The following is a 27,426-nucleotide window of genomic DNA, read 5'->3' as shown; positions in this document are numbered from 1 at the left end:
GATATCGTATTTTAAATAAGATTATTGTAACCCTGGTAAATACTACTAGCAATATCTTTAGCTCGATCGGTTGAGCGTAAGACTAGTAAGCCAGAGGTCCCGGGTTCGATCCCTAGCTGAGGCAGTGATTTAATTTAATTAATCATGCACTCTGTTACATTATAAACATATAATATATCTCATAAGCATATGATATCTTATATAATGTAAAATATATCTGATATAATTTGGTAAAATCCTAGATCAACATCGCTTCACGAATAAATGACAATTTGGCTCGCCATAGTTTACTGTACATAACCCGCGTGAGTGTCCTACTACAGAACAGAAAGATTCATGTACTCGATTTAACAGTTCATACTCAAGTGATCTAGCAAATGATTAAAATGAATGATTAAAAAAAGGAAAAAAAAGTTGCTAATGAAAACAAATAACATCATTATCCATTATCACCAGGTCGAGAGCCTGGAATTACTAGAGTACGATATAGGGAAGTCATGATACGAAGTATGAACATTGATCAGATGAATGCACTCGGGAAAATTATACAGTTCATGTTGAATGGTTCCCTTCAAGTATTACATAGAGATTCTGAAATACTGAGACAATTTGTTAACCCAATAGCAAGCTTGCCAAGAAAAAGAAACCTGTTGCTGAAATGTCATCATTTATTACCGAGATTATTACGAGAATATTATCTGAATCAAAAAATCATTCTTGAAATTAGGAATGCAGATGAATAGAATGGAATATTTGATTTAAATCCTGTGGTGAAGATAAACTTGGTTGCTGGCACTTTAAACAGTTAATCCATTGGACGATTATAGTCTTAATATCCTCGACATTTTCTCCGTGGTTTTTAAAGATGACGGGGACTGAATGATCTTGGAATCCCGTATTTTTATTTCTCCGCAAAATGGTTTTAAAGATGGCGGGAAATACTGGATAGGGACAGGGAAATGGTTTTATAGATGGTGGGAAATGCTGGGTGCAGACGGGGAGGTGTCGGGAAATATTTTCCCGCGGTTTTAGGAAGGACAGGAGGGGCACCGAGCCCATCCCTTTCCTACTACTTCCATACTACTACATTATTTGTATATACATGTGATGTATTGATAAAATCAAAGGCACCACAGACACGCCTACCTCGACCTTTTCTTAAAACCATCAGGGAATACTAAGCTTTTTTTTTTTTTTAAATTTCCTTATTCCAAATATTCCCGATTCCAAATTATTCCGATCCTTGTTGATATGAAGGTAGGCGTGCTCGATCCTTGTTGATATGAATGTATACGTTGATGTGAAGGTAGGCGTGCTCGATCCTTGTTGATATGAAGGTAGGGGTGCCCGATCCATGTTGATATGAAGGTAGGCGTGCGCGATCCTTGCTGATATGAAGGTAGGCGTGCCCGATCCTTGTTGATATGAAGGTAGGGGGTGATATATGAAGGTAGGCGTGCTCGATCCTTGTTGATATGAAGGTAGGCGTGCTCGATCCTTGTTGATGATGAAGGTAGACGTGTCCGATCCTTGTTGATATGAAGGTAGGCGTGTCCGATCCTTGTTGATATGAAGGTAGGCGTGTCCGATCCTTGTTGATATGAAGGTAGACGTGTCCGATCCTTGTTGATATGAAGGTAGGCGTGCTCGATCCTTGTTGATATGAAGGTAGGCGTGCTCGATCCTTGTTGATGAAGGTAGACGTGTCCGATCCTTGTTGATATGAAGGTAGGCGTGTCCGATCCTTGTTGATATGAAGGTAGGCGTGTCCGATCCTTGTTGATATGAAGGTAGACGTGTCCGATCCTTGTTGATATGAAGGTAGGCGTGCTCGATCCTTGTTGATATGAAGGTAGGCGTGCTCGATCCTTGTTGATGAAGGTAGGCGTGCCCGATCCTTGTTGATATGAAGGTAGGGGGTGATATATGAAGGTAGGCGTGCTCGATCCTTGTTGATATGAAGGTAGGCGTGCTCGATCCTTGTTGATATGAAGGTAGGCGTGCCCGATCCTTGTTGATATGAAGGTAGGCGTGCCCGATCCTTGTTGATATGAAGGTAGGCGTGTCCGATCCTTGTTGATATGAAGGTAGGCGTGTCCGATCCTTGTTGATATGAAGGTAGGCGTTGATATGAAGGTAGGCGTGTCCGATCCTTGTTGATATGAAGGTAGGCGTTGATATGAAGGTAGGCGTGCTCGATCATTGTTACAAGTCCATGTGTTTTGATGTTTAAGTCTATGTGTTTTTATGTTTAAGTCTATGTACATGTGTTTCGATGTGTTTATTTGATAAGATTCGTTCATTTACCTGGTATTTTTTATCATTTTCTTCACGGGGCGTGATTCTATATACACCAATACAAATTATATATGCTGCATGGGATGATATGTTTGCATCTAATATTTCTATGGAATGAATCCAATTATATATACATGTATTAAGGTAGGTTGCCTATATTGTATAATAAGGGTGTATCACTTTCCATATATTGTAGTATTGATGGTATATGTTGTCTGCTAGATGTAGGAATAAATGAATTGAATTGACATGGAACACCCACTTAGCTACAAATGTATATAAGATATGTTATTTTGATTGGTCTGATATAGCTAAAGAAAAGTGTTAAAAGAAAAACAAATGTACGAAAAAAGCTAAGCAAAAAATTAGAAACAAAATGTTTTTTTCCGTAAGGCTAAATGTGTTTTTGAGGTGATCCGTTGTGATCTAAGATTCATGACGATTCATCACATTACTGTTTAACATCATACGGAAAAGCGTCTTACCTGGCGCCCCTGTTTAAATATTTCCTTATATTAACATAGACCATGTGGTCACAAATATATACATGATAATCTCATACAGGTATCAGAGATGAATGAACGTACAGAAAGGCGGACAGAGAGAGATAGGGGGCGTGCTGTATGTCAATGATGTACGTACAGAAAGGCGGACAGAGAGAGATAGGGGGCGTGTTGTATGTCAATGATGTACGTACAGAAAGGCGGACAGAGAGAGATAGGGGGCGTGCTGTATGTCAATGATGTACGTACAGAAAGGCGGACAGAGAGAGATAGGGGGCGTGTGGTATGTCAATGATGTACGTACAGAAAGGCGGACAGAGAAAGATAGGGGGCGTGTGGTATGTCAATGATGTACGTACAGAAAGGCGGACAGAGAGAGATAGGGGGCGTGTTGTATGTCAATGATGTACGTACAGAAAGGCGGACAGAGAGAGATAGGGGCGTGCTGTATGTCAATGATGTGCATGTACGTACAGAAAGGCGGACAAATTTTTTTATAGCCTTAAAAATGCCTTGGTGGCCCCCAGACCCCTCGCCAAAAAAGAAAATTCGGGCAAAAATTGAGGGCAAAGATTTGGAAAAAAGGAGGGATCATCGGTGACCAGGTAGCTCAATTGGTAGAGCATCCGGCTAGTGTTCGGAGGTCCCGGGTTCGAACCCTGGTCTGGCCGCTACATTTTCTCCTCTCCTGTTACAAAATTGGTATTGATATAGCTAAAGAAACGTAGCCTACGGCGCTCGCATTATCACTAAATTACTGGACCACCCATTCTAAAATCCTTGATCCGCGCCTGCCAGATAGAACTTTGAATTCGTGCAAGTAACTCTCTAGAAAACGAATGATTGCAAATTTGCTATATTGGTTTTCCGCCGCTGCCCTGGACCCGCTGGGGGCGGCCCCCAGACCCCTCGCCAAAAAAAAAAAAAACGGCTCGCACCTACGGCGCTCGCATTATCACTAAATTACTGGACCCCCCTTTCCAAAATCCTGGATCCGCACCTGATAAGACACCCCCTCCCCAATCCTAACCTACGCTTGTGAAGTTAAATCTTTTATGTGATCTCTTTGTACTCTTTGTCTGCTTCGTCAACAAAGGCAGAATAATTAAGATAGATAATAAGCACGAGAATACTAAAAATGATAATATTAAACGCATAAGTTCTAAGATATATCGTCTTCACAAAATCACCGCCAGTTTTCGTGTGTAATAAAAGAAACGTACAAAAGTTTCGTTTACATTCATTATAACGCCAGAAATGCGAGTCTCGTGTTGAAAATCGATAGGAAATTATTATTAGTACGAAATGAGATGGCGAAAAACAATCATTAACATCTCCATTATTACGATTACATTGAAAACTAAACAATGTAAGGTATTTTTTAAATTCATTATTCACTTTGAGAGTCGTTTGTCTGAAAACTATGTATAGGTATGTATTTTTTTCACATGTATATCGTAGACCCTATGACTTTAAATGCGTAAAATAGACAAGAGACTATCCATTAATGTCGATAACCTATCCCTAAACTATTCTAACTTATACACTCCATTAATGTCGATAACCTATCCATAAACAATTCTAACTTATACACTCCATTAATGTCGATAACCTATCCATAAACAATTCTAACTTATACACTCCATTAATGTCGATAACCTATCCCTAAACAATTCTAACTTATACACTCCATTAATGTCGATAACCTATCCCTAAACAATTCTAACGTATACACTCCATTAATGTCGATAACCTATCCCTAAACAATTCTGACTTATACACTCCATTAATGTCGATAACCTACCCCTAAACAATTCTAACTTATACCTGATAGACGGAGTCAAGCAAGGTTGTGGTCAGGGCTCATTCCCCGAACACCAACCTTGGTTAGGGTGGGGTGTTTACAGAGATGTTAGGGTGGGGTGTTTACAGAGATGTTAGGGTGGGGTGTTTACAGAGATGTTAGGGTGGGGTGTTTACAGAGATGTTACTGTATTTTGCTTTGATATTTGAATTATCAACATCTTGGCATACATATTCATTAATTCATTCTTTAGTTCCTCTTAAAGAGATACACAAAAAAACACAAAGCAATTATTTTTTAGGTATTACAGTCAATGATTTTCAAAAGGGGGAAAATGGGTCATCGCGTTCGCGTCGCGACGCGCTTTTCCTGTGTTTTAAAATCTGTCTTCAGCTGCAAGATATGCATGTGATGCAGCTCTCGGGAATCGAGCGGCGCCATCATCTGTAGAGTTCTGATATCATCAATTCTATCATTGGTTTTCCAAATAAGATCTGGACAAACTCTCCGTCGGTAGTATTGTCCAACACTATAAAAGTTTCTGTATCGCATAAGTCTTGGACATCTGTCATGAATTTGTCTCTTACAAGATGTGTGGAATCGCACTGCGTCACGTAATGTCGTATGATGTCAGATCTTATTTTTCCACATTTGCTACATTTCCACGAAACGCGCACAAGCAAGGTCTATGGATGATTTGGGGTTAAGCCAAAGTTTATGGGGATAGATCTGATGATGGGTACATTTGAATCTGGAGAAACCACTTTCTTGGTCCATTCGGTCAAGCCACAGGGTCGTTTCGACGTTTCTGATTGAGGTGTTTATGAGTAACTTCCATGTGACAACTTTGATGGGAAATCTGTCTTGGTAAGAATATAATGTTCCAGCAGGTCCATGAGGTTATATTTAGTCAGTAGATTGCACATATCGGGTATAAATCCTTTTTGTTCTGGAATGTCATTGCTAAGGTAGGTATATAAACGAATTAGGAATACCTTTTTTGCTAGAAAATCATTTGGAAGATTTATAAGGCTGTATAAAAACTATAATTTTCTTATGTCAATTTCCGCACTGGTGCGAAAAAGACCTAACATACTCTCTACTATATCAGAGCGCGTGCGCGCAGGGAAATCCTGTATTCTCCTAGCTGCTAGATGTTGGAAACGTGAAAGTTTTTCATTATCAATTTGTCGGATATTGTTCCAAGTTTCACAACCGTATAGTACCGATGGTAATACAACTTTTCTGTAAAGGTTAAGGTAAGTCATTGGATTGATGTTGCAGTTATGTGTTCCAACTCCAAGAACAGAGAAAAGCGGCGCGCGTCCTTTTTTTTAGGTTTTTTTCTATCTTCTTCGAGCAGGACAAATTGCTGGATATTGGAATTCCAAGATGTTCATGGACCTCCTTTGTTTCTAATTCCACTCCATCTAGGCTCCAGTGAAAGCGAGAAGGCATTGCAGCGAACGCGACGACAGCGCTAATAATGTAATGTCATCAGCGAGCGTAGGGTTACCACGTAGGGTTACCACAGCGTAATGCGTTTAACGGCTCACCAAGATTTGAATCCATCAAGTCGTTCAGAAGATCGTCGATGGAGATCAGATAGCATAATGTAGACAAAGTCCATCCTTGTCTCAATCCACGTTTCATGTTAATCCAACGAGATTTAGTTCCATTACATAGTACAGTGCTTTTTAGTTCTGTATATGTGTTTTTGATGATGGTAAGTATTTTCCCGTTAATTCCTTTTGATTTCAGCTTCTGTATGAGTCCCTCATGCCACACAGTATCGAATGCTTTCTTTATGTCAAGTAACACACACTTTGCTATGTTGTTCAATATTGGCATAGAGTGTTTCATGAAGAATAAATGACGCTGTTTGACAACCAACGTGTCGTTGAAAGCCCTGTTGTTGTTCATTTGGAAAGGTTGGGCAATTTTCCGAAAGCCATGAAGTGAGCCGTCTGTGGAGAATACTTTCATATAACGTATATACTACAGGCAAAAGTGTAATGGGGCGGTAATTATCGGGGTCCGATCTTGGTTTGTTGTTTCCCTTGTTTATTGGAATCTTGAATTGTAAAACATTTGTAGAATCTATCATTGAGTACTTTTGAATCATATTTGCTGTAAAAAGTTTGATCGATCAAACTTGCACATTTTGTTAAATTTTGTGTCATATTGATTTAATTTGTGCTTGTTTTCAGAATTAGTGTAAATACTTAAGATCTACTTTAATACGATTGTTTAATTTACATAACTTTATATTATTTTAGCAAATTCAGCTTTGTGCCATTTTTCATTGATAGTGAGATTATATATCTCATTATAAACATTTACATTTTCATTATTGCGGAATCTTAATTCATACCTGTTCACTGTAATTATTGCGGAATCTTAATTCATACCTGTTCACTGTAATTATTGCGGAATCTTAATTCATACCTGTTCACTGTAATTATTGCGGAATCTTAATTCATACCTGTTCACTGTAATTATTGCGGAATCTTAATTCATACCTGTTCACTGTAATTTTTGCGGAATCTTAATTCATACCTGTTCACTGTAATTATTGCGGAATCTCAATTCATACCTGTTCACTGTAAAGCAACTGTATATTAGTTAGTCTTGGTATTTTTTCATATTGATTAACTTTGTATGTTTATTCAGATTTGTAAAGATAGTTAAGTTATTGTAGAATTGTTGTAATATTCTTTATAAGTTGTATCTGTTTCAGGTTTAATTAGTACAGGTTTTCTTCGAATACCTATACATATATTGCCCTTTTCAAGATTTGTTTAGATTATCATATAATTACTGTATATATCAGTTCTTGTATAGAACAATTGTAATATTCTTGTGTGTATCTGTTTCAGGTTTAGATAGTAGTAATAATTTTTGTTTATCATACACGGAATGGCGAACACACAGGTCAACGTTAAGTTGATCAGCATATATTGTCATTATTTAATAGTAATACATATAATTTGTGTTTTGAATTAAGAAAGCAATTTCTAATTTTATTTATTTTTCATCTATATATTTTAATCTGATATATTGTCATTATTATTGATAAAATATATAGTTAGTCATAGTGCTTTGAAAATACATATATTTATTGATATAATATTGTCATTTCATAATTACTAGTAAAATAATCGACATGATAGTGCTTTGAATTTAGAAAACTGTATCTAATTCATATACCTGAGTTGACCCTTTTTTTTTACCTGATCATGAGTTGGTATTCTATATTGAAACAGACTATAACTTTACTTCAAAGAACTTCCTACATATACACTTTCCTTTGCCTTTACCAGAGTTGGTGTTCGGGGAATGAGCCGATGAGACCGACTCTGTTGGACCATGTAGACACACGACAACCTATGACCTTGGGTTACCGCCCAGCGACGGAAATGTACAATTTTCCCACATCAAAATGACATCACGCATACTTTTCTATGAATTAATACTTTAACATTATACAAATGAGACTCATTATGTATGTAGATACTTTACTTATAAGAAAATACAGGACGTACGCCATGATATGCATTGTATTGTCAGCTGAATGCAGTAAACAGGGCGACCATCCTTGTACAATATCACTACTGCAAGGAAGATTGAGTCACACAATGCATTCACATCTGTGTTCTAACTCGAACCAAAGTGAAAAAAATCCAATATTACGGATACGTTTAACACGTTTTATTTCCTTTATACTATTCTGTGTAGACAATGTGTCGTCCAGCAACATTATAAAATATAAACATCGGGTCAGAAATATGTAAAACTGGGCGCGTCATAAATAACATTTGATATCTCCTGCTTGTTTTTGTGTAATGATTGTAAACACGTAAGTCTAAAACAAACGCCCACAATGAAATGTTGCACACGAGAGGCAGTGGTGAACAACAATGTATAACCCGGAGCAGTGACCGACCATCATCCATCACATGCAACACTTCCTACGATTATACGTTCCGCCAGATTCGGCAGCATGACTTACCTTTTAAACACCGATCACAGGGATCCTCCATCATTTCCTCGTCCAACGGAGTGGTTCACATTTCAGAAAATGGCGTCTGGCGGGGGATGGTCTAGTTTTGCGTTACTTATATCGACTGTCATATTACTGCAAGTTTTTAATGTATCAGGAAAGGAATTTAAACTGTATGCTTTTGAATTCATTACTCCAAATATCCACCGCACTAATGCGCGAAGTGGCGCAGAGAGGGAGCTAGCTGTCGCCCTAAACACTGGCGACATGATCAAACTTGTTTTCTGTTTAACCGAGAAAGCCGATGTACAGGTTTCGGGAATAGTCCTTTCAAACGATGGTGGGGAGGATGAATTATCCATTTTATTAGACTGGGATGAAGTTGGAACCACCAGGTCTAAATACACTCAACTGTCGGGACAAGGTTGGAATGTATTTGAGGCCACAAATCCCGTGGGCCTGAGGAGGACATTGGCTGCTGGGCGTCATAGCGTCACCGTCAATGTGACGTCATCTGATGAATTTGGTGTGGAACTGGATGCTGTCATGATCAAGGTTAGTGACGAAGACCTGAACGAGGAAGCGTTTACATGTAACGTATTTTGCTTCAATGACATAACATATGCTCATGTGGAGGGCAAGGATTTTATCGGGAGTGCCCGGATGGAACAGAGGAGCAACCGGACAGATTGTGCCGAGGAAGATAATATCCGCATTCCATTCTACCACAGCCGTATCACTAAGTTTGAGGTAAAAGCAATGCATCCTAAATATAAAGCATTCGTTAATAACCGAGAATCTGATTTCACTAACTGTAGGATGGTAAATGATCTTCTTTGGCGGTTTGAAAACCTAACATATCCATTTTCTATGAAGCAATTCAAACGAGGAAAAGCAATCGTCACCCATGATAAAAACGATGACCATAACATTATTGTGACGTTCTTCAGTCCGGATGGCCCCAGAAAAGGGGTGGTCGATTCTGAAATAGGGTCTCAACTTTATCTGGAGCTTAGAAGTGTTGTGGCTCCAATCGAAATAGGATTTACATACTATGGGAGGAAGAAGGAATGGACTGTACCTGAATTTATAACATTCTCTCCAGATAAAGTCAATCATACTTGGCATATACCAGACTACACATGGAACGAAAGCCCAGAAAACATTATTCGTCTATTGTTGCCTCTTGAACTTCCTTTCGAAATCGATGTAGCAATTATCTCTCTGAATAAAAGAAAGACAAAGGAGGATACCGCGTTCAAAGTTTTTGATAATTCAGAGAAAATTATCGAGGGAGTAAATGTAGACTTTTTCTGGCGATCGGATGGTGAAATGGTTGTTAAAATGAAGGATTCAGGAGAGGTCTACACTGGCGCCGATTACGTCAGGATATACACACATTTGCCATGGGGAAACCAAGAATTCTCTCAGGTTTTTGTTCTTTATCGGGACGGCAACTTTCGGATTCTACCTTTGACACCTCCTGGTGTCGACTGGATTCCATTCGGATCATCTCTTATAATTGGTGAGACAGACCCAGATTATGAGCGCCCATTTGCATCCATTTCCGAAGTAGAAATTGACGTCAAGAAAAACATCCTTAATTTGACGTACGCTAACGGAAATACCGTAACAATAGAACTTCATATTGCATTTGCTGAAACCTCTCTCACCGTTACAAACATCAATTTCAAAAATAGAAGTCTTTTTCCATTTATGATTTACAATTCGATGTGGGTTTCTGACGGAAATGCAGACGTAGATCGCGTGAGGGTGAATGGAAACGAGGCTCGCCGTATTATGGCAGACTGGCGACACTTGTATGGCACTTCCGTCGCATTCTATCGGCAGTGTTTATCGCGACACAACACAATGAGTCCCGATATTCGCGTGGAACTTCTGGAGGAGGAATGAAAATGGACCAGATATGACCAGTGATCTCTGGAAATCCCATACACAATTGGCGAGGGAAAGAACTTCTGGTAAATGAATAAAAATAGTGCTTAATCGCGGACAGGTAAACGTCAAATTTAAATAGCATACTGGCTAAGTTTGACAGGACGATGTACTCTCTCCTAAGTTGGAATCGCTTTGATTTTATAAACTGAGCGAGTATTCTCATGAACAAATCGTCCTGTGTGTGAACTGTATGTTAACAACTTGGAACTCTGATTTTAAAAATTATTTAAAAACAAATTAAGCGATGTTAGTGTCTCGTGTATATGTAAACGTGTAAACTAGGTGACCCAAGAAACTTTTTATGATGTCAGTTATAATAACTATAAACGCACATTTTCATTAACTTTACGGTAATGATTAAAATCAGTGTCGTCAACAATTACACTCATCTCAATAGAATCGTCAAGGAAAAGATAAAGGACGCATACTTTCCGAACAATAGTTTATATTGTTGCGGTAATGAAGTCGTCATTAGTGTTAATGTTTTACGGCCTATCGACAATTTGAGTCATTTAGGGCCAAGTCGTCACTGATCAAAGCTTAGATGATGATCATTTGTCAAATCAAAGACGAGAATGCGGTGTTTGGTTATCCGCTGAAGTTATCTCACATTTTATTTATTCCTTTTGTTAATTTATAAACACTTACAGTACTGTACTTGTAAAATAAATGTAACCTTTGTTTTCTTCAAATTATCGTTCCTCTATATAAAGTGAGACAATTCCAATCACATTTGATGAATTTGATCTACAATACATGTACACATATCGCTTACATCCAGCTCTTGTTTCTATCAAGGGGTTCTTTATTTCGTACGGATTTTCAAGAACCCATAAGTCTTCACAAACTAACAATACATTGTACAATAAGTGGAATAAGTTTTCACAAACTAACAATACATTGTACAATAAATGGAATAAGTCTTTACAAACTAACAATACATTGTGGAATAAGTCTTCACAAACTAACAATACATTGTATAATAAGTGGAATAAGTCTTCACAAACTAACAATTCATTGTACAATAAGTGGAATACGTCTTCACAAACTAACAATACATTGTACAATAAGTAGAATAAGTCTTCACAAACTAACAATACATTGTACAATAAGTGGAATACGTCTTCACAAACTAACAATTCATTGTACAATAAGTGGAATACGTCTTCACAAACTAACAAAACATTGTACAATAAGTAGAATAAGTCTTCACAAACTAACAAAACATTGTACAATAAGTAGAATAAGTCTTCACAAACTAACAATACATTGTACAATAAGTGGAATACGTCTTCACAAACTAACAATTCATTGTACAATAAGTGGAATACGTCTTCACAAACTAACAAAACATTGTACAATAAGTAGAATAAGTCTTCACAAACTAACAAAACATTGTAGAATAAGTTGAATGAGTCTTCACAAACTAACAATACATTGTACAATAAGTAGAATAAGTCTTCACAAACTAACAATACATTGTACAATAAGTGGAATACGTCTTCACAAACTAACAATTCATTGTACAATAAGTGGAATACGTCTTCACAAACTAACAAAACATTGTACAATAAGTAGAATAAGTCTTCACAAACTAACAAAACATTGTACAATAAGTAAAATAAGTCTTCACAAACTAACAATACACTGTACAATAAGTGGAATGCGTCTTCACAAACTAACAATTCATTGTACAATAAGTGGAATACGTCTTCACAAACTAACAAAACATTGTAGAATAAGTCTTCACAAACTAACAAAACATTGTAGAATAAGTTGAATGAGTCTTCACAAACTAACAATACATTGTACAATAAGTAGAATAAGTCTTCACAAACTAACAAAACATTGTACAATAAATGGAATAAGTCTTTACAAACTAACAAAACATTGTATAATAAGTGGAATACGTCTTCACAAACTAACAAAACATTGTACAATAAGTAGAATAAGTCTTCACAAACTAACAAAACATTGTACAATGAGTGGAATAAGTCTTCACAAACTAACAAAACATTGTACAATAAGTAGAATAAGTCTTCACAAACTAACAATACATTGTACAATATGTGAAATAATTCTTTAAATCTAACAATACACTGTACAATGAGTGGAATAAGTCTTTACAACTAACAATACACTGTACACTAAGTAAAGTAAGTCTTTACAACTAACAATAAACTGTACAATGAGCGGAGTATTTCTTTTAAGTTAACAATACACTGTACAACGTCGGTGACGAGTAGTACCACCTGACCTTTTATTATAGACACGTATCTTCAGTAAAACCAGTAAAATCACTGATGCTTGATCTAATCATCATTTATCTATTGTCATGTACAGGAAGACAATGTTTTTTGCTATAAATTACGTGTGACGTCACCAGAGACGTACAATTAAAGTGACAGGTGTTCATTTTAGGTGACATACACATGTGTTTTAGTATATTAGCTGTTAGTAAACCTTAAAAAAATGGAATGACAGTATTTAGATTTGTCATATAGTGTGTTACAGCCTGTTATTAACGTACAATGTTACAATATTGGTGCTAAAATTGTATATATCCAACATACACAAATAAAGGCTTGTAGGAAAATGAATGCTTCTTTTTTTATGTTTACAAAGAATATTACGCAATCAAGTTGAATACAGCTGATGTGACCAAGTGTAAATAGTGGGTTTCCTCTGATGATGGTTTTCTGGCAACGCATTGTTCCTTTAAGGGAGGAAAGACTTCAAAAGGTGAAGGCGAGGGCTCGTCAGTATGACCCAGACTGAAGACGAGGGCTCATCAGTATGATCCAAGTGTGAATACGAGGGCTTGTCAGTATGATCCAAGTGTGAATGCGAGGGCTTGTCAGTATGACCCAGACTGAAGGCGAGGGCTCATCAGTATGACCCATAGCTGAATGAGAGTGCTCATCAGTGTGACCCAAGGATGAATGCGAGGGCTTGTCTGTATGACCCATAGCTGAAGGCGAGGGCTCATCAGTATGACCCAGAGCTGAAGGCGAGGACTCATCAGTATGGCCCAAGGGTGAAGGCGAGGGCTCATCAGTATGACCCAGGGGTGAAGGCGAGGGCTCATCAGTATGACCAAGGGGTGAAAGCGTGGGCTTGTCAGTATGACCAAGGGGTATAGGCAAGGGCTCATCAGTATGACCAAGGGGTGAAGGCGAGGGCTCATCAGTATGGCCCAAAGGTGAAGGCGAGGGCTCATCAGTATGACCAAGGGGTGAATGCGAGGGCTCTTCAGTATGACCCAAGGGTGAAGGCGAGGGCTCATCAGTATGACCCAAGGGTGAAGGCGATGATTCATCAGTATGGCCCAAGGGTAAAGGCGAGGGCTCATCAGTATGACCAAGGGGTGGAGGCGAGGGCTCATCAGTATGGCCCAAGGGTGAATGCGATGGCTCTTCAGTATGACCTAGGGGTGGAGGCGAGGGCTCATCAGTATGACCTGTAGCTGAAGGCGAGGACTCATCAGTATGGCCCAAGGGTGAAGGCGAGGGCTCATCAGTATGACCCAGAGCTGAAGGCGAGTGCTCATCAGTATGGCCCAGGGGTAAAGGCGAGGGCTCATCAGTATGACCAAGGGGAAAAGGCGAGGGCTCATCATCATGACATAGGTGAAGGCGAGGGCTCATTAGTATGACCCAGAGCTGAAGGCGAGGGCTCATCAGTATTACCCATAGCTGAATGAGAGGGCTCATCAGTATGACCTAAGGGTGAAAGCGTGGGCTCGTCAAAATGACCCAGAGCTGAAGGGGAGGATTTATCAGTATGGCCCAGGGGTAAAGGCGAGGGCTCAAAAGTATGACCAAGGGGTGGAGGCGAGGGCTCATCAGCATGGCCCAAGGGTAAAGGCGAGGGCTCATTAGTATGACCAAGGGGTGAAGGCGAGGGCTCATCAGTATGGTCCAAGGGTGAAGGCGAGGGCTCATTAGTATGACCCACGGGTGAAGGCGAGGATTTATCAGTATGGCCCAGGGGTGAAGGCGAGGGCTTATCAGTATGACCAAGGGGTGGAGGCGAGGGCTCATCAGCATGACCCAGAGCTGAATGAGAGGGTTTATTAGTATGACCCAGGGGTGAAGGCGAGGGCTTGTCAAAATGACCCAGAGCTGAAGACGAGGGCTCATCAGTATGACCCAAAGGTGAAGGCCAGGGCTCATCAGTATGACCAAGGGGTGAAGGCGTGGGCTCATTAGTATGACCCAAGGGTGAAGTCGAGGGATCATAGATGAGGTTGAGCGATTACAGCTAGCGAGAATCATCAACAATATCGCCCAAGCTAAAGCCTAGCTATCATCAATATCACCTTAAGCTGAAGACGAGGTATCAATTGATCAGCTGTATCACCCAAAGGAAGGTGACAGCAAAAGGATATTGATTTCATTACGAGCTGATGGGATTTAATACAGATAACTAATTTTAACGATGATGAAGGGCAGTATAGAAGCGAGATTGAAGCCACAAACAGACGAAAGTCTCTGAACCGGATCCTTATTGTTACCATATCGATAGGTAGACTATTAAGGTAGAGGGCCTGGGGTCCATGACACTGTCTAGGCGTGTTATGTAATCATTATGTTCATGTTTTACTGGGTAAGCACACCAACAAAACCAAGTATAGATGATTCTCATACAGAAATTCTATTCAGTAAGCATCGTTCTCATTATAGTGGAAAATCTTCAGATCTATCAAACAAAATCTAGCGATCCCATGACACGTAGGTAACGCAAGAAAATAACATAAATAGAACTGAAGAGTAAATGTATATAACGATTAATATCATGTCAGACACTAAAGCATTTGTTTGTTTTTATTACAGACAGAACAATGTAGTAGCATCGTGCCTACAGCAATTATTTATTTCATATTCTATTTCAGAATTTATATTGAAGGACAAGTTGAGTTAAAGTTATGTAGATAGCAAGTCTTGGCAGTCCGATAAAAATGTTTTGTCGTGATTTCCTTATGATGAATATGTCAGAGTACATCCAAGTGGTATATATAAGTAGATAGATGCGCGAATGTAGCACTCGGTTACTTCAAGGTTTACTGGCAATAGACACGTGACATCTTTTATAACACTACTTCTACGAAATGTGTATACTTGTCTATTTACGTGAAATAGAAATATACAATAAAATATGATGTGCTATATATACAAACAGTTGAAATTAGTATTTTTTTTTTTTAGATTCTTACCTTTTAAAATTTGACTTTGATGCGTTTCATTTCTGTATTCGTCCTTCTGATCTGGTGTTATTTGGCCCTAAATGACTCAATTGTCAATTGGCCGTTAAACAATACAATAGAATAAATACATTACGCCATGGTATTACTTACGTCAAAGTAGTAGTTCAACGTTTCAACATCGTAGATAGTTATGATAAGATATAGTCTATTACATAAGGGCGTTTTAAGTAACCATGCAGTGTATGTCATCGAGATTTAAATCAGTCAATTCTAAACATTCCTGTCTAAACTGACAAGAGATCCCAGAGGGATCTTGGCGCCCACCATTGAATGATCTTTATAGGTTCCATGTCAGATTGATCTACTCTCTACTTTTCCCTTCATTTTACTAATCTGTGCAAATTGAGACATCCCTCCAGTACTTTTCAAACAAGGGAATCCTAGCTATATAAGAAATTTGAGATTTAACGATAATGGCTGTTTGTTTGCCAGGTTGTTTTCAGGACAGACTGGTCCAAAAATGCAATACAAGGGACCAAGGGGAACCTACTTATGAAATTTGAGAAAGATCCCTTCAGTACTTTGAGAAATAGTGATAACAAACTTCAATTGTCAAAATTCAAGATGGCTGTCTGTCGGCCATATTGTTTTCCAATTGATCTCAAAATGCAATAAGCATAACGAGGCACCAAGGGGAACCTCCATATGAAATTTGAGAAAGATCCCTTCAGTACTTTCTCAGAAATAGCAATAACAAACTTCAATTGTCAAAATCCAAGATGGCTGCCTGTCGGCCATGTTATTTTCAGATTGGTCTCAAAATGCAATATGCATAACTAGGCACCAAGGGAAACTTACATATGAAATTTGAGAAAGATCCCTTAAATACTTTCTCAGAAATAGTGATAACAAACTTCAATTGTCAAAATCCCAGATGGCTGCCTGTCGGCCATGTTGCTTTCAGATTGGTCTCAAAACGCAATATGCATAACTAGGCACCAAGGGAAACTTACATATGAAATTTCAGAAAGATCCCTTAAATACTTTCTCAGAAAGAGTGATAACAAACTTCAATTGTCAAAATCCAAGATGGCTGCCTGTCAGCCATGTTGTTTTCCGATTGGTCTCAAAACGCAATATGCATAACTAGGCACCAAGGGGAACCTACATATGAAATTTGAGAAAGATCCCTTCAATACTTTCTGAGAAATAGCGATAACAAACTTCAATTGTCAAAATCCAAGATGGCTGCCTGTCGGCCATGTTGTTATCCGATTGGTCTCAAAACGCAATATGCATAACTAAGCACCAAGGGGAACCTTCATATGAAATTTGAGAAAGATCCCTTCAGTACTTTCTCAGAAATAGCGATAACAAACTTCAATTGTCAAAATCCAAGATGGCTGCCTGTCGGCCATGTTGTTTTCCGATTGGTCTCAAAACGCAATATGCATAACTAGGCACCAAGGGGAACCTACATATGAAATTTGAGAAAGATCCCTTCAATACTTTCTGAGAAATAGCGATAACAAACTTCAATTGTCAAAATCCAAGATGACTGCCTGTCGGCCATGTTGTTATCCGATTGGTCTCAAAACGAAATATGCATAACCAGGCACCAAGGGGAACCTTCATATGAAATTTGAGAAAGATCCCTTCAGTACTTTCTCAGAAATAGCGATAACAAACTTCAATTGTCAAAATCCAAGATGGCTGCCTGTCGGCCATGTTGTTTTCCGATTGGTCTCAAAACGCAATATGCATAACTAGGCACCAAGGGGAACCTACATATGAAATTTGAGAAAGATCCCTTCAATACTTTCTGAGAAATAGCGATAACAAGAATTGTTTACGGACGGAGGGACGGACCACGGACCACGGACGCAGGGCGATTTGAATAGCCCACCATCTGATGATGGTGGGCTAAAAATGTTGAGCTAAGGAAATGGAAAAAGTTTGGGGAGATTATTGAATTCTTTTTGTCTCCCTGAAAGTAATTTTTTTATACCGGAGCTATGACTCTGACGTGCTATGGACCTTGATGCCACCGAGCCCTAATGGTAAGAACTAATTTTCTTATAAACAGTTAGTATTTTGTATTCATATGTACATTGGAGTATTGTGGGCATGGATATTTTATATGTAAGCCACACTTTTGACAAACTTCTGAGGTCATGGGGTCAAAGGTCAAAGCTCACGAATGCAATAAACTCGTTCAAACCACATGGTAGGCGCGGACCGACATGTACGTCACAAAAAATAATTGTCAGATAAAAAAAAGCCTCTCCCGAATATGGCCCGTCCCACGACTACATCTCCTTGACTTATCCTTAACAAAATCAAGGATATGTAGTCGTGGGATGGGCCATACTCGGGAGAGGCTATTTTTTTTTATCTGGCAATTATTTTTTTTGTGATGTACATGTCGGTCCACGCCTATCCCCTGTGGTTGGCTCGGTTTCGGGATTCTGAGTAACATATGACATCAGTTAACAACCACAACACTATAAATTAAGTACATGTAGTCATATACATTCTAGAATATATAAAAAAAATCGAGGTTATCGATGTATAAAAGTTTTTATACATCTGTAGCAGGCCGGGTTTTAATTGTAGATACTGTACATAGTTGTATGGTCGCCTTCTAGCTTCTGGCTAGGGGGGATTTCCCTTTAGCTCAGTTGGTAGAGCGGCAGACCAGTAAGCCGGGGGTCGCGGGTTCGATCCCGGCTGGCTGCACACTACTACTCCTTGAACTTTTACATTGGTGCCACAGACCACTCCAAGTGAAAGCAAGAGGCTTCCTTGGAGATAGAACCTGGGTTGGTGTGTTCGGGGGCGAACAGGTTTGAAGGAGGGAGTAGTGTAGCAGGCCGGGTTTTAATTGTAGATACTGTACATAGTTGTACTGGTCGCCGTCTAGCTTCCAGCTAGGGGGAATTTCCCTTTAGCTCAGTCGGTAGAGCAGCGGACCAGTAAGCCGAGGGTCGCGGGTTCGATCCCGGGTGGCTGCACACTACTACTCCTTGAACTTTTACAAGTACATGAACATTTCACAGGGCCTGTAGATAAATTTACATTTATCAATTAGAAGAAAACGTTTAAAAAATGTTCTCTTATATAACCCAACATCAGACATTGAGGACTGAGGTACATTTTAATGTTTCAGTAAGAGCTGAAAACTCTTGACATTTGAACTTGACACATCTACATATCGAACAATATACTGTTTAAAGGTTTCTTAACATAAAACGCAATTACAAAATATGTTTTTTTACATAATGTCAATTTTTATTCACAACATACTGTCAGTATTTACAAAATCATACATACACTTGGATGATACATTTATTCCGTTCTTTTGTCTAAACGGCAGTTTAATCATCCACAAAAGTCAGGAGCTGTGATTTCCTTCATGTATTCATCATAATTAATGCTAGGTCCGTGCTTCTTTACATCATAATATTTCTGCTGTACAAATTTCCGCCCAGAATAACCACAAACAGACACTTTATCTGCATCCTGTGAAAGAAAAACAACACAAAATTATGGACTATCAAGCACTAACTGTGTTCTGTTTTCAGAATGGAGTTATCGTGGAATGGATTTTTCTTTTAAACATTCTTACGAAGGAAAACATGTCATTGTAAAGGGAAGACAACCCTTATTGTTGGAAATGTACTAGTTTCTGTTCTCTCACTTGGAGGATACAGGTAAACCATTTGTTGGGTAATGAGCTGGAGTTTCATCAAAATAACCTGATAACTATATATTTGTGACACTTTGGTAAGCCAGAACAATCAAAGAACACTTACCAGGTTGATGTAGACTCGGGGATGACCTAAAGCCCCACCACTGTTACTCATCACCTGCCTATCTTTTACAACTACAACAGGTTCTGCAGCCACCAAATCTTGGGCAAAGTTTCTGTTTACCTACAATGCAGAGACCACAGTAATTATTAGGTAAAATTATCAGTAAATCCATTCCTAAAGTTCTCTGTCATATTTTCTACCATTCCATTAACACACCATGTTATATGTTTTTCATAGGCTGAATTTTCTCTTTGATTGTTAAACAGATGGTAATTAATAAATCAGTCCAAATACATCTACAATTCCTATTTATTTCAAATATTTGGCAGGATAAGCTTTGGAAGTATATAACATTACTTTTGAGCAAGAAACCAAAAAAATGTTTAAATCTACTTTCTACCACAATACCCTGTGTTATTCAACTCTCAGACCATCAGTTAATCATTACAGCTGTTGATTAACAATCTGTTTATACCACACGTGGTATAAACTCTGTACGCATTTCGATTGGCTAACATGGTGAACTTTGACCCAAGCTGCAATTGTTATTGACGTCATCAATAATCTAATGACGTCACATCACCGGGTCCCGGACGTCACCGGTACACTTTATTTGCACACGCGAAATTATACTTGGCCACGTTTCCCTTTGATTCAAGCCGATATTATTGTGGTAGAAACAGGTCACACGACTCGAAATTGTTGGATATGGAATTTATTTCACACTCGTAAGTTATTTTTTAAAAGTTGCAAAAAACACTCGCTAAAGCTCGTGTCTTTTGTAACTTTTAAAAAATAACTTACTCGTGTGAAATAAATTCCATATCCAACAACCACTCGTTGTGTAACCTCTATATCTAACATTTGTACCCCCATAATTTGGTCACATATTTCTAAAATATAACTACACAGCGCTTTCAAATATGACTCTATGAGTAAAATTTAAAATTCACTTAATAAATGGGAGACTATGAAATACTTTTATTCTCAATCAGTAGATTAATCCTGATAAGACTCCCTCATTTAAAGGGCTTGGCACTTGATGAATTGACCATCTTCTGCAGTTAATTACTAAATTTCACTTTAAAACAAAATGTACCAGTTTATCTTTTCCATGGAAACGTATTCTTCTGTGATCCTCAAGTTCCCAACTCTAAAATTAGAAAAGAAATAAAAAATGATTACAATATAAAAATCATAGTGTTGCCTCTCACAGGTATTCAACTTCAAAAACCTCTCTGCTTACTGTTCACCATCATTTTGGCTTGAGGTCAATACTATTTCTACTTTTAACATGATCATTCATTAATTGAAATTACTAAACTGCCACAAGTTATTTCAGAGAGTCCAAAGAATGAAACATAACATAATAGTGTTTTTGGCTGATTTCATTTGCACATCTTCACATAATGTATATATTTTAGTTTGAATGAATAAGCATTTCACTTCTGAAAAGATTAGTTTTCTTATGTTTTTCTTTGTAATGAAGAAGCATTTACTTCTGGCAAATTCCCACTTGAAAAGTCAGTAAAATTGAGTTAAATCAACAAAAAGTGACCAATGTCTCAAATGTCCTGAGACAATATCAGTGTAATCTATCAGAATTAATGATAGAATTGACAGTTTCATAAAACAATTTGATCTGACATATATAAGTAGGGTTTACAATCAATTCTGCTTTTTTAGATGGCCTGTGCACAACTGTCAATTGACAGATAATTCATGCACAACTGTGTATGGTCATAAAACTTGAATTGAACCAAATGTGAAGCCCCAGCATACAATAGAAATAAACTCATCACTTGGTTTGAAGACAATGGTATAAAGCCAACCGTAACATATCAGGCTACTGGGGTACCAGCACCAATCATGACAGCATTAGCAGTATTGAGTTTTACAATGACTTTAGATATTACATGAAGTTAATAACTATCAAGCCTGAAGACAACATATGTATTAGTATAAACTTAGGAATCTATTGATAATGCACGAGTATTTAATTGATTCAATACACAATCAACATGGAATTACGTTATTACAACTTATATACGCCTTCTCCCAGTAGGCATTTAATACAATTTTCAAATATATAGAGGATATTGAGTGGTTTACCGTTTAATATATATATCATATATTTCACAAGTATGACAGAATATCAATATTTTCATGAGTGCGATGTACGAGTGAAAAATATCGAAATATTCTCTCATACCAGTGAAACCATTCAATTTTCTTTTTATTGCATTTCATTTACCTTATCAAACAAAATTGAAAACATTGAAAAACTAATAGTGTCAAAAAATGTGGGAATCAGTAATGACATCTCTTTGTGACGTTACTCCACGTCAACTTGACGGCGCCATTTTGAAAGGACTGATCAGCGCAATTTAAGTGTTTTCTGCTGTTGTCGGAGAATCTGTGCATGAATAGCTAACGTCAAGTGAGTATTTTGTCAAATACTAGTCAGAATATTTCACAAATACATCAAAATAACCAATTTATCTATCTCCGCTTCGACTGGAAAAATCAGCAAGTTTCAATGAGGTGAATACAAAGGTTAGCTCTGATTGGTCAAAAACAGAAAACTTAATGTCACTCCAAAATCTTAAATTTTCTCTGCAAAATTTTCTATTTTAACTGCTCATACCCTGCAGTGATAATAGAAGTTTTATTAGTTAGATAAATTTCTATATTTCACTGGCAAAATTGCAATAAATTTTGATATTCCTACAATTTAATTCATAATCATATAATAGGTTATTGCTGATAGTTCATTTTAATTACAGTAAACAACCTGTGTAATTTGCGCAGGTACTCTTTGGGGCTAAAAAAGCTGGAAAAAACCTTCTATCTGTATATTTTGCAAAAATAATGTCCAGGAGGTCCCAAAATTAATGCATGTAAAATGAAACTAAGACAGATTAGTATGTTTTGAAAAAGGGAGAAATATTATATAAATAAAATAAACAAATCAGACAATGTATACTCAAATAGAACCCAGTTAATTCTTTTAAATCTCTTGTCCACTTTAAAACAGTATATCAAAATTCTTGTTGGTTCCTGTTCAATTTCCTGTCGGCAACTTTACAACAGACCACAAAAAAATCACACACACCCCCCCTTTAAAAAAATCAAACATTGTATCATGAAATAGAAATGAGATTATTGTTTATTTTCTTTCTTGTCAGCTTAACTTCTTGTTGGGTCTTGATTGTCAGTAATTAGTGAGACCCACATTAATAAATTATAGCTAAAGTGCTTTGTATATACGTATATGTTGCAGTTAAATATCTCGGACACTGTTTATGTTTTTCTCTTGTAGGCCTACACTGTAACTTAAGTTTATTCTTTTGTTGCTTTATTATATATGAACATTTTAGAATATCATTTGTACTATTCCCTATTGTTGTTATCCTTTGCATGTTTATGCTACATGTATCTCTTGATCAGTTTTAACCCTATTGTCCTCTGACCCTAACACCATGTCTGGTATAGGACATGAGCCATTTCGTGGTCCAAACGGTTGGACCAATTAGACCGATTTTGTTCATTTATAAATTGTTTTCTGACGGACAAGCCCATGGTATCAGGGCCTGGGGAAATGCAGGCTAAGACTAGTCACAGTTTGTTAGGCTGTGTACATAAACAAAACTTGTGAATAATTTAGGTGCATGTGGTGACGGACTTAATTGTGATTTTACGCCATTCTCCAAATATAGGGAATAATCTTCTGCCAGGATGGCTTTTAATTATAAGCAAACTGATTCTTCAGGAATTCATCTGGACAGGTCCTGAATGGAAAGGAGAGAACGACACTAAAGACGAGACATGTCATGATCAGTGCCAGAGGAAACTCGCGCTAGGCATGTGTCTGCCGTAATAATCGTTGTTCAGAGCTAATTTTATGTCATTTATATAAGACGCTTGATAAAGTTTCGTGTATCTCGTAACTAGTATACTGTAGCTATATATAGCCTGAAAAGGGGATTCTACCACTGCCAGCCGAATAACGTAAACAAGTCGCTGCACATATGCTTTACCTGTCCTGTATGTGTCATCACATCAGTGTTTGGACCTTGGTCACTTGTTTTGTCTTTCAGCACTCGAGACGCTATCGAAAATTGTCTAGGTGAAACTATCACCCTCTTCATTTCATTCAGAAGTCGTGGTGTCCTTGCCAAGGAAGCCATCTTGGAAAGAACGGATATACTAATATTTCCGGAACTGTCTAAAATCTATAACCTAACATAGCGCAGGTTCCAACAATACTTTATCGGTTATATACGCCTGATACAGTGCACCAATAACATTTAGCAAAATACAAAATTTGATATATGTTAATAGGGATATCAATCATTAATTATCAATAAATCTCTAATACGATTATTGCAGAGGAAATATGAAGTTTCCAGGGACGTATAATAGGATTTATAATATATACGTCACTGGAAGTTTATAAATCTATCAAGTCAACTTGTTGATGAGACCAGAGACGTGTATATTGTCTGATGAGACGTTGCAAGTACACTTGTATATCGATGACTACATTAATAATTATCTCACCAGAAATTAATGTAAGTTCCAGGGCAGGTAAGCAAATCACTAGGGACGGGAAGTGGGAGGGCATTTAATCTGGTACTTAGTTGATTAGATAGACTTATAATCACACTTGTATATACGGTACATTGTAATACTCGTTTGATTTGTAAATTTTATCAAATAGACACACTGAGGGATTACATGATATTTCAAATTAGAGTTAATGCATTCACAGATCATGTGTAGCACCAAATCAATTTGCACATCGCCGCATTGTTCTGAGCCACAATGCTTGTTTAAATAAGTGTATATCATTTAATATGAACAAAATCACATTGTCATGTTTAAAAAATCTAAGCATGGGTGCTTTGTTGACCTTTTCAGATGCTTCGTAACATCCCACTTCGCTTGCCAAGCGTGTTCAATACGATGCTCCCCTTTCAACAAAAACAAGAAATATGTCTTTAACAAGAAATATCTTTAAAAAAGATAAACGGCATAGTTTTAATGCTGGTGGTTATAATGTAAAACTACTGGTGAAATAAATTAACGAACTACATTGTAATTAATAAATGCGCAGTTTCAGCACGGATAATAAAATTATATCAGTTTGATCATTTTTGATGATAATAAGACTGCAAATGTGTATTTGAATAGATGCATCCTCTTATTCAGCTTGCATTCAATTTAAAAGGGACATCACGGTAAAAACGTTGCAATTTTCACTGAATGTACGCGTTTTGTTCCTTTCCAGTTATGTTTCTGTGCTGTCCAATGTTCACAGTCAATCCCTATGTCCAGCTTGACCACTCGATTTAGTTGGGAAACCCCCCTCTAAATTTAGCGCGTTAATTATTTTTAAATCATTACGTGACTGTTTTGAAATCGTGGCAACACAAACACACGATAGTTTACAAGGCGACATCTATATTCAATCTGGGTTAGTTGGATAACGATATTATACAGTGGTTTAAATGTTAAATAACACGTTCTGTATATATTACGGCACACATATTTATGTGTAAATAAGTTTAAACACTGTTCATATAGTATAGTGACAGTAGCGATGTACTGGTACAGACTGTATAAATATATACCCAATAATATGATAAAAAATACAAAATAAATATTGGTTTACCGTGAGGTCCCTTTAACTTTGTTTCGTTTTTAACTGTATATCTGCATTTTGCATTGACCGCTACATTGACCAATCACATACTTCATCTTGACCAGTAACGCCACCTGTCGCGTCATATCCGGGGCCACAACAAAATTAGACGGCTATACCGAAAAAGATAAACGGCATAGTTTTAATGCTTGTGGTTATAATGTAAAACTGCTGGTGAAATAAATTAACGAACTAATGCGTTTTAGCAATGATAACAAATCAGTTTGAATCATTGTTGGTGATAATAAGACTGCATTTGAATCAGGAATATAACTTTATTAATGTGTCATTTGAAAAAAAAATACACCATTTATTCAGCTTCCATTCAATCTTTACTTTGTTTCGTTTTTAACTGTATATCCACATTTTGCATTTACCGCTACATTGACCAATCACATACTTTATCTTGACCAGTAACGCCACATGCCGCGTCATATCCGGTGCCAAAAGAATAATTATACGACTATGCCGAAAAACCCAACTGCAATGTACATGTAGCTCTATATTATGTTAATTCAAAATACCAATTGAAAAGAACTTTGAGGTGACTATAAATGTAAATTCTGACTTATCAGATTTACTTCACATCGTTTCACGTTGTACGATGGTAAATCGATTGCGATAAGAATGAAAATGCATATATTTTTACTGAAACATACAATTAATTCGCCAATGATTGACATGTACGACACAGAATGTCATATATGTAATACATCGGAGAAATTGGAATTAATTACGAGACCATGTTAGAGTTCATAAAACAGCAAAATCCGATTTAACTTCTAAATGAATGTGGCCACAAGGAATTTAAAATATTTTCTTTTTATAAAACGAATACCACATGTAAACCGAAAGAAAATGATAACTATCCGAAATTCAATGCCAAAACTAAACAGTCTTTTATAGACATTATCTCTCTTTTTTAGATTATGACGTCATCAGGCATTGTTAATATGTTAAGAACTCGTTTATAATTATCTTGTCGAATTTTTCATTATTAAAGCGAGATGCTAGGAAAATATCAAGTTAAAGCCGTCTTTATTTTGAATCAGGATTAGAAAGACTTACAGACAGAAGAAAAAGAAAGAAACTGCAGTTATTTTTCACATAATGAAAAATGACATCAACTTCCCTGAACAATTCTACCTACGACAGTAGATCAAACTGTCAGATATCCCCCAAGATACAGCCGTGACTTTATAAAGTCAAACTTAATTAAGACTTTCCAGCACTAATTGGTCTTTCCTCTCTTCTCCCTAATGCTAAAAAACGGAACATTCTTTTCGTCGTTGATTATCCAACGCGATTCTCATATGACCCAAAAACCTTAGTGAAAGCTATTCGGGTCGCAATGCGGGAACAGAATTTAAGAAAAATGTTTGATCTAAGGAGGGACGGTATTAGTGACATTTTGATATATGTAGGGACCACAAGACAACCATACCTGTGACTGAGACGAGGTATATCGCTTACATGGAAATAGAGAATGCTAGACAGAAACCATGCTACAAATGTAGCCAAACTAACCCACTCTGGTTCTCAAGAAACCGGAAGTACTTACTGATGTTATAGAAAAAGCTTTGTTACGGCAGAGTGATAATTAAATGATTTAGTCAACAATTGAATAAGATTAATTCATTTTCAAATAAGTTCCATTATGTACCATGATATCTAGTCTAGAAAACTCTTAGAACCGAAGTTCAAGGTCATCTTCATCTCTGCCTATTACAATGTTCTATCAGACTTCACCTTGTGGAATTTGTTGTTAGCTGAGATGTAAATTGTAAATGTATCTTGGAATGTTTCGAACATGGCGCCTGACTGGTTAAAGATTTCTTTGTTTTGGTTAAAGTAAACAACCCATACAAATGAAGGTATGTGTCAACATTCAAAAACCTCTTAAATTTTGTCTTTAGAGGATCAAGCACCTTCATGCGGCCAATAAATCCATATGTGAGCTGTTACCATTATCTATGTCAGCATATTTGCATCTTTATAATAAAGACTCATCATTGTTACTGAAGCCTTTATCTGCCATTGTTTTGTCATCCTTGTTTACGTTTTTGAGTAAATCAGGACGTCGCACAACCTCAACATCTGACATGTCACTACCACAAAAACGTGACAAAAA

General features: G+C 37.3%; 2 protein-coding genes across 2 annotated transcripts; one reads left to right on the top strand and one right to left on the bottom strand.

Annotated features, from left to right (window-relative positions):
- Positions 1 to 8,593: 8,593 nt before the first annotated feature.
- LOC117325138 lies at positions 8,594 to 13,167 on the top strand. Its single transcript, XM_033881110.1, has one exon. It carries the CDS (start codon positions 8,609 to 8,611, stop codon positions 10,520 to 10,522), a length of 1,914 nt encoding a protein of 637 aa, XP_033737001.1. The 5' UTR covers positions 8,594 to 8,608; the 3' UTR covers positions 10,523 to 13,167.
- Positions 13,168 to 19,040: 5,873 nt separating this feature from the next.
- LOC117325129 (NADH dehydrogenase [ubiquinone] iron-sulfur protein 6, mitochondrial-like) lies at positions 19,041 to 23,807 on the bottom strand. Its single transcript, XM_033881098.1, has 4 exons — positions 23,629 to 23,807; positions 20,688 to 20,741; positions 19,589 to 19,708; positions 19,041 to 19,295 (listed from the first exon to the last, which is right to left on the bottom strand). Exons 1-4 carry the CDS (start codon positions 23,776 to 23,778, stop codon positions 19,155 to 19,157), a joined length of 465 nt encoding a protein of 154 aa, XP_033736989.1. The 5' UTR covers positions 23,779 to 23,807; the 3' UTR covers positions 19,041 to 19,154.
- Between the last annotated feature and the right edge of the window lie 3,619 nt (positions 23,808 to 27,426).

The sequence above is a fragment of the Pecten maximus genome, chromosome 1, assembly GCF_902652985.1.
Source record: "Pecten maximus chromosome 1, xPecMax1.1, whole genome shotgun sequence".
Classification (NCBI taxonomy): Eukaryota; Metazoa; Mollusca; class Bivalvia; order Pectinida; family Pectinidae; genus Pecten; species Pecten maximus.
Note: the sequence above shows the minus strand (reverse complement) of the source record. Positions and strands in the feature narration are given on the sequence as shown.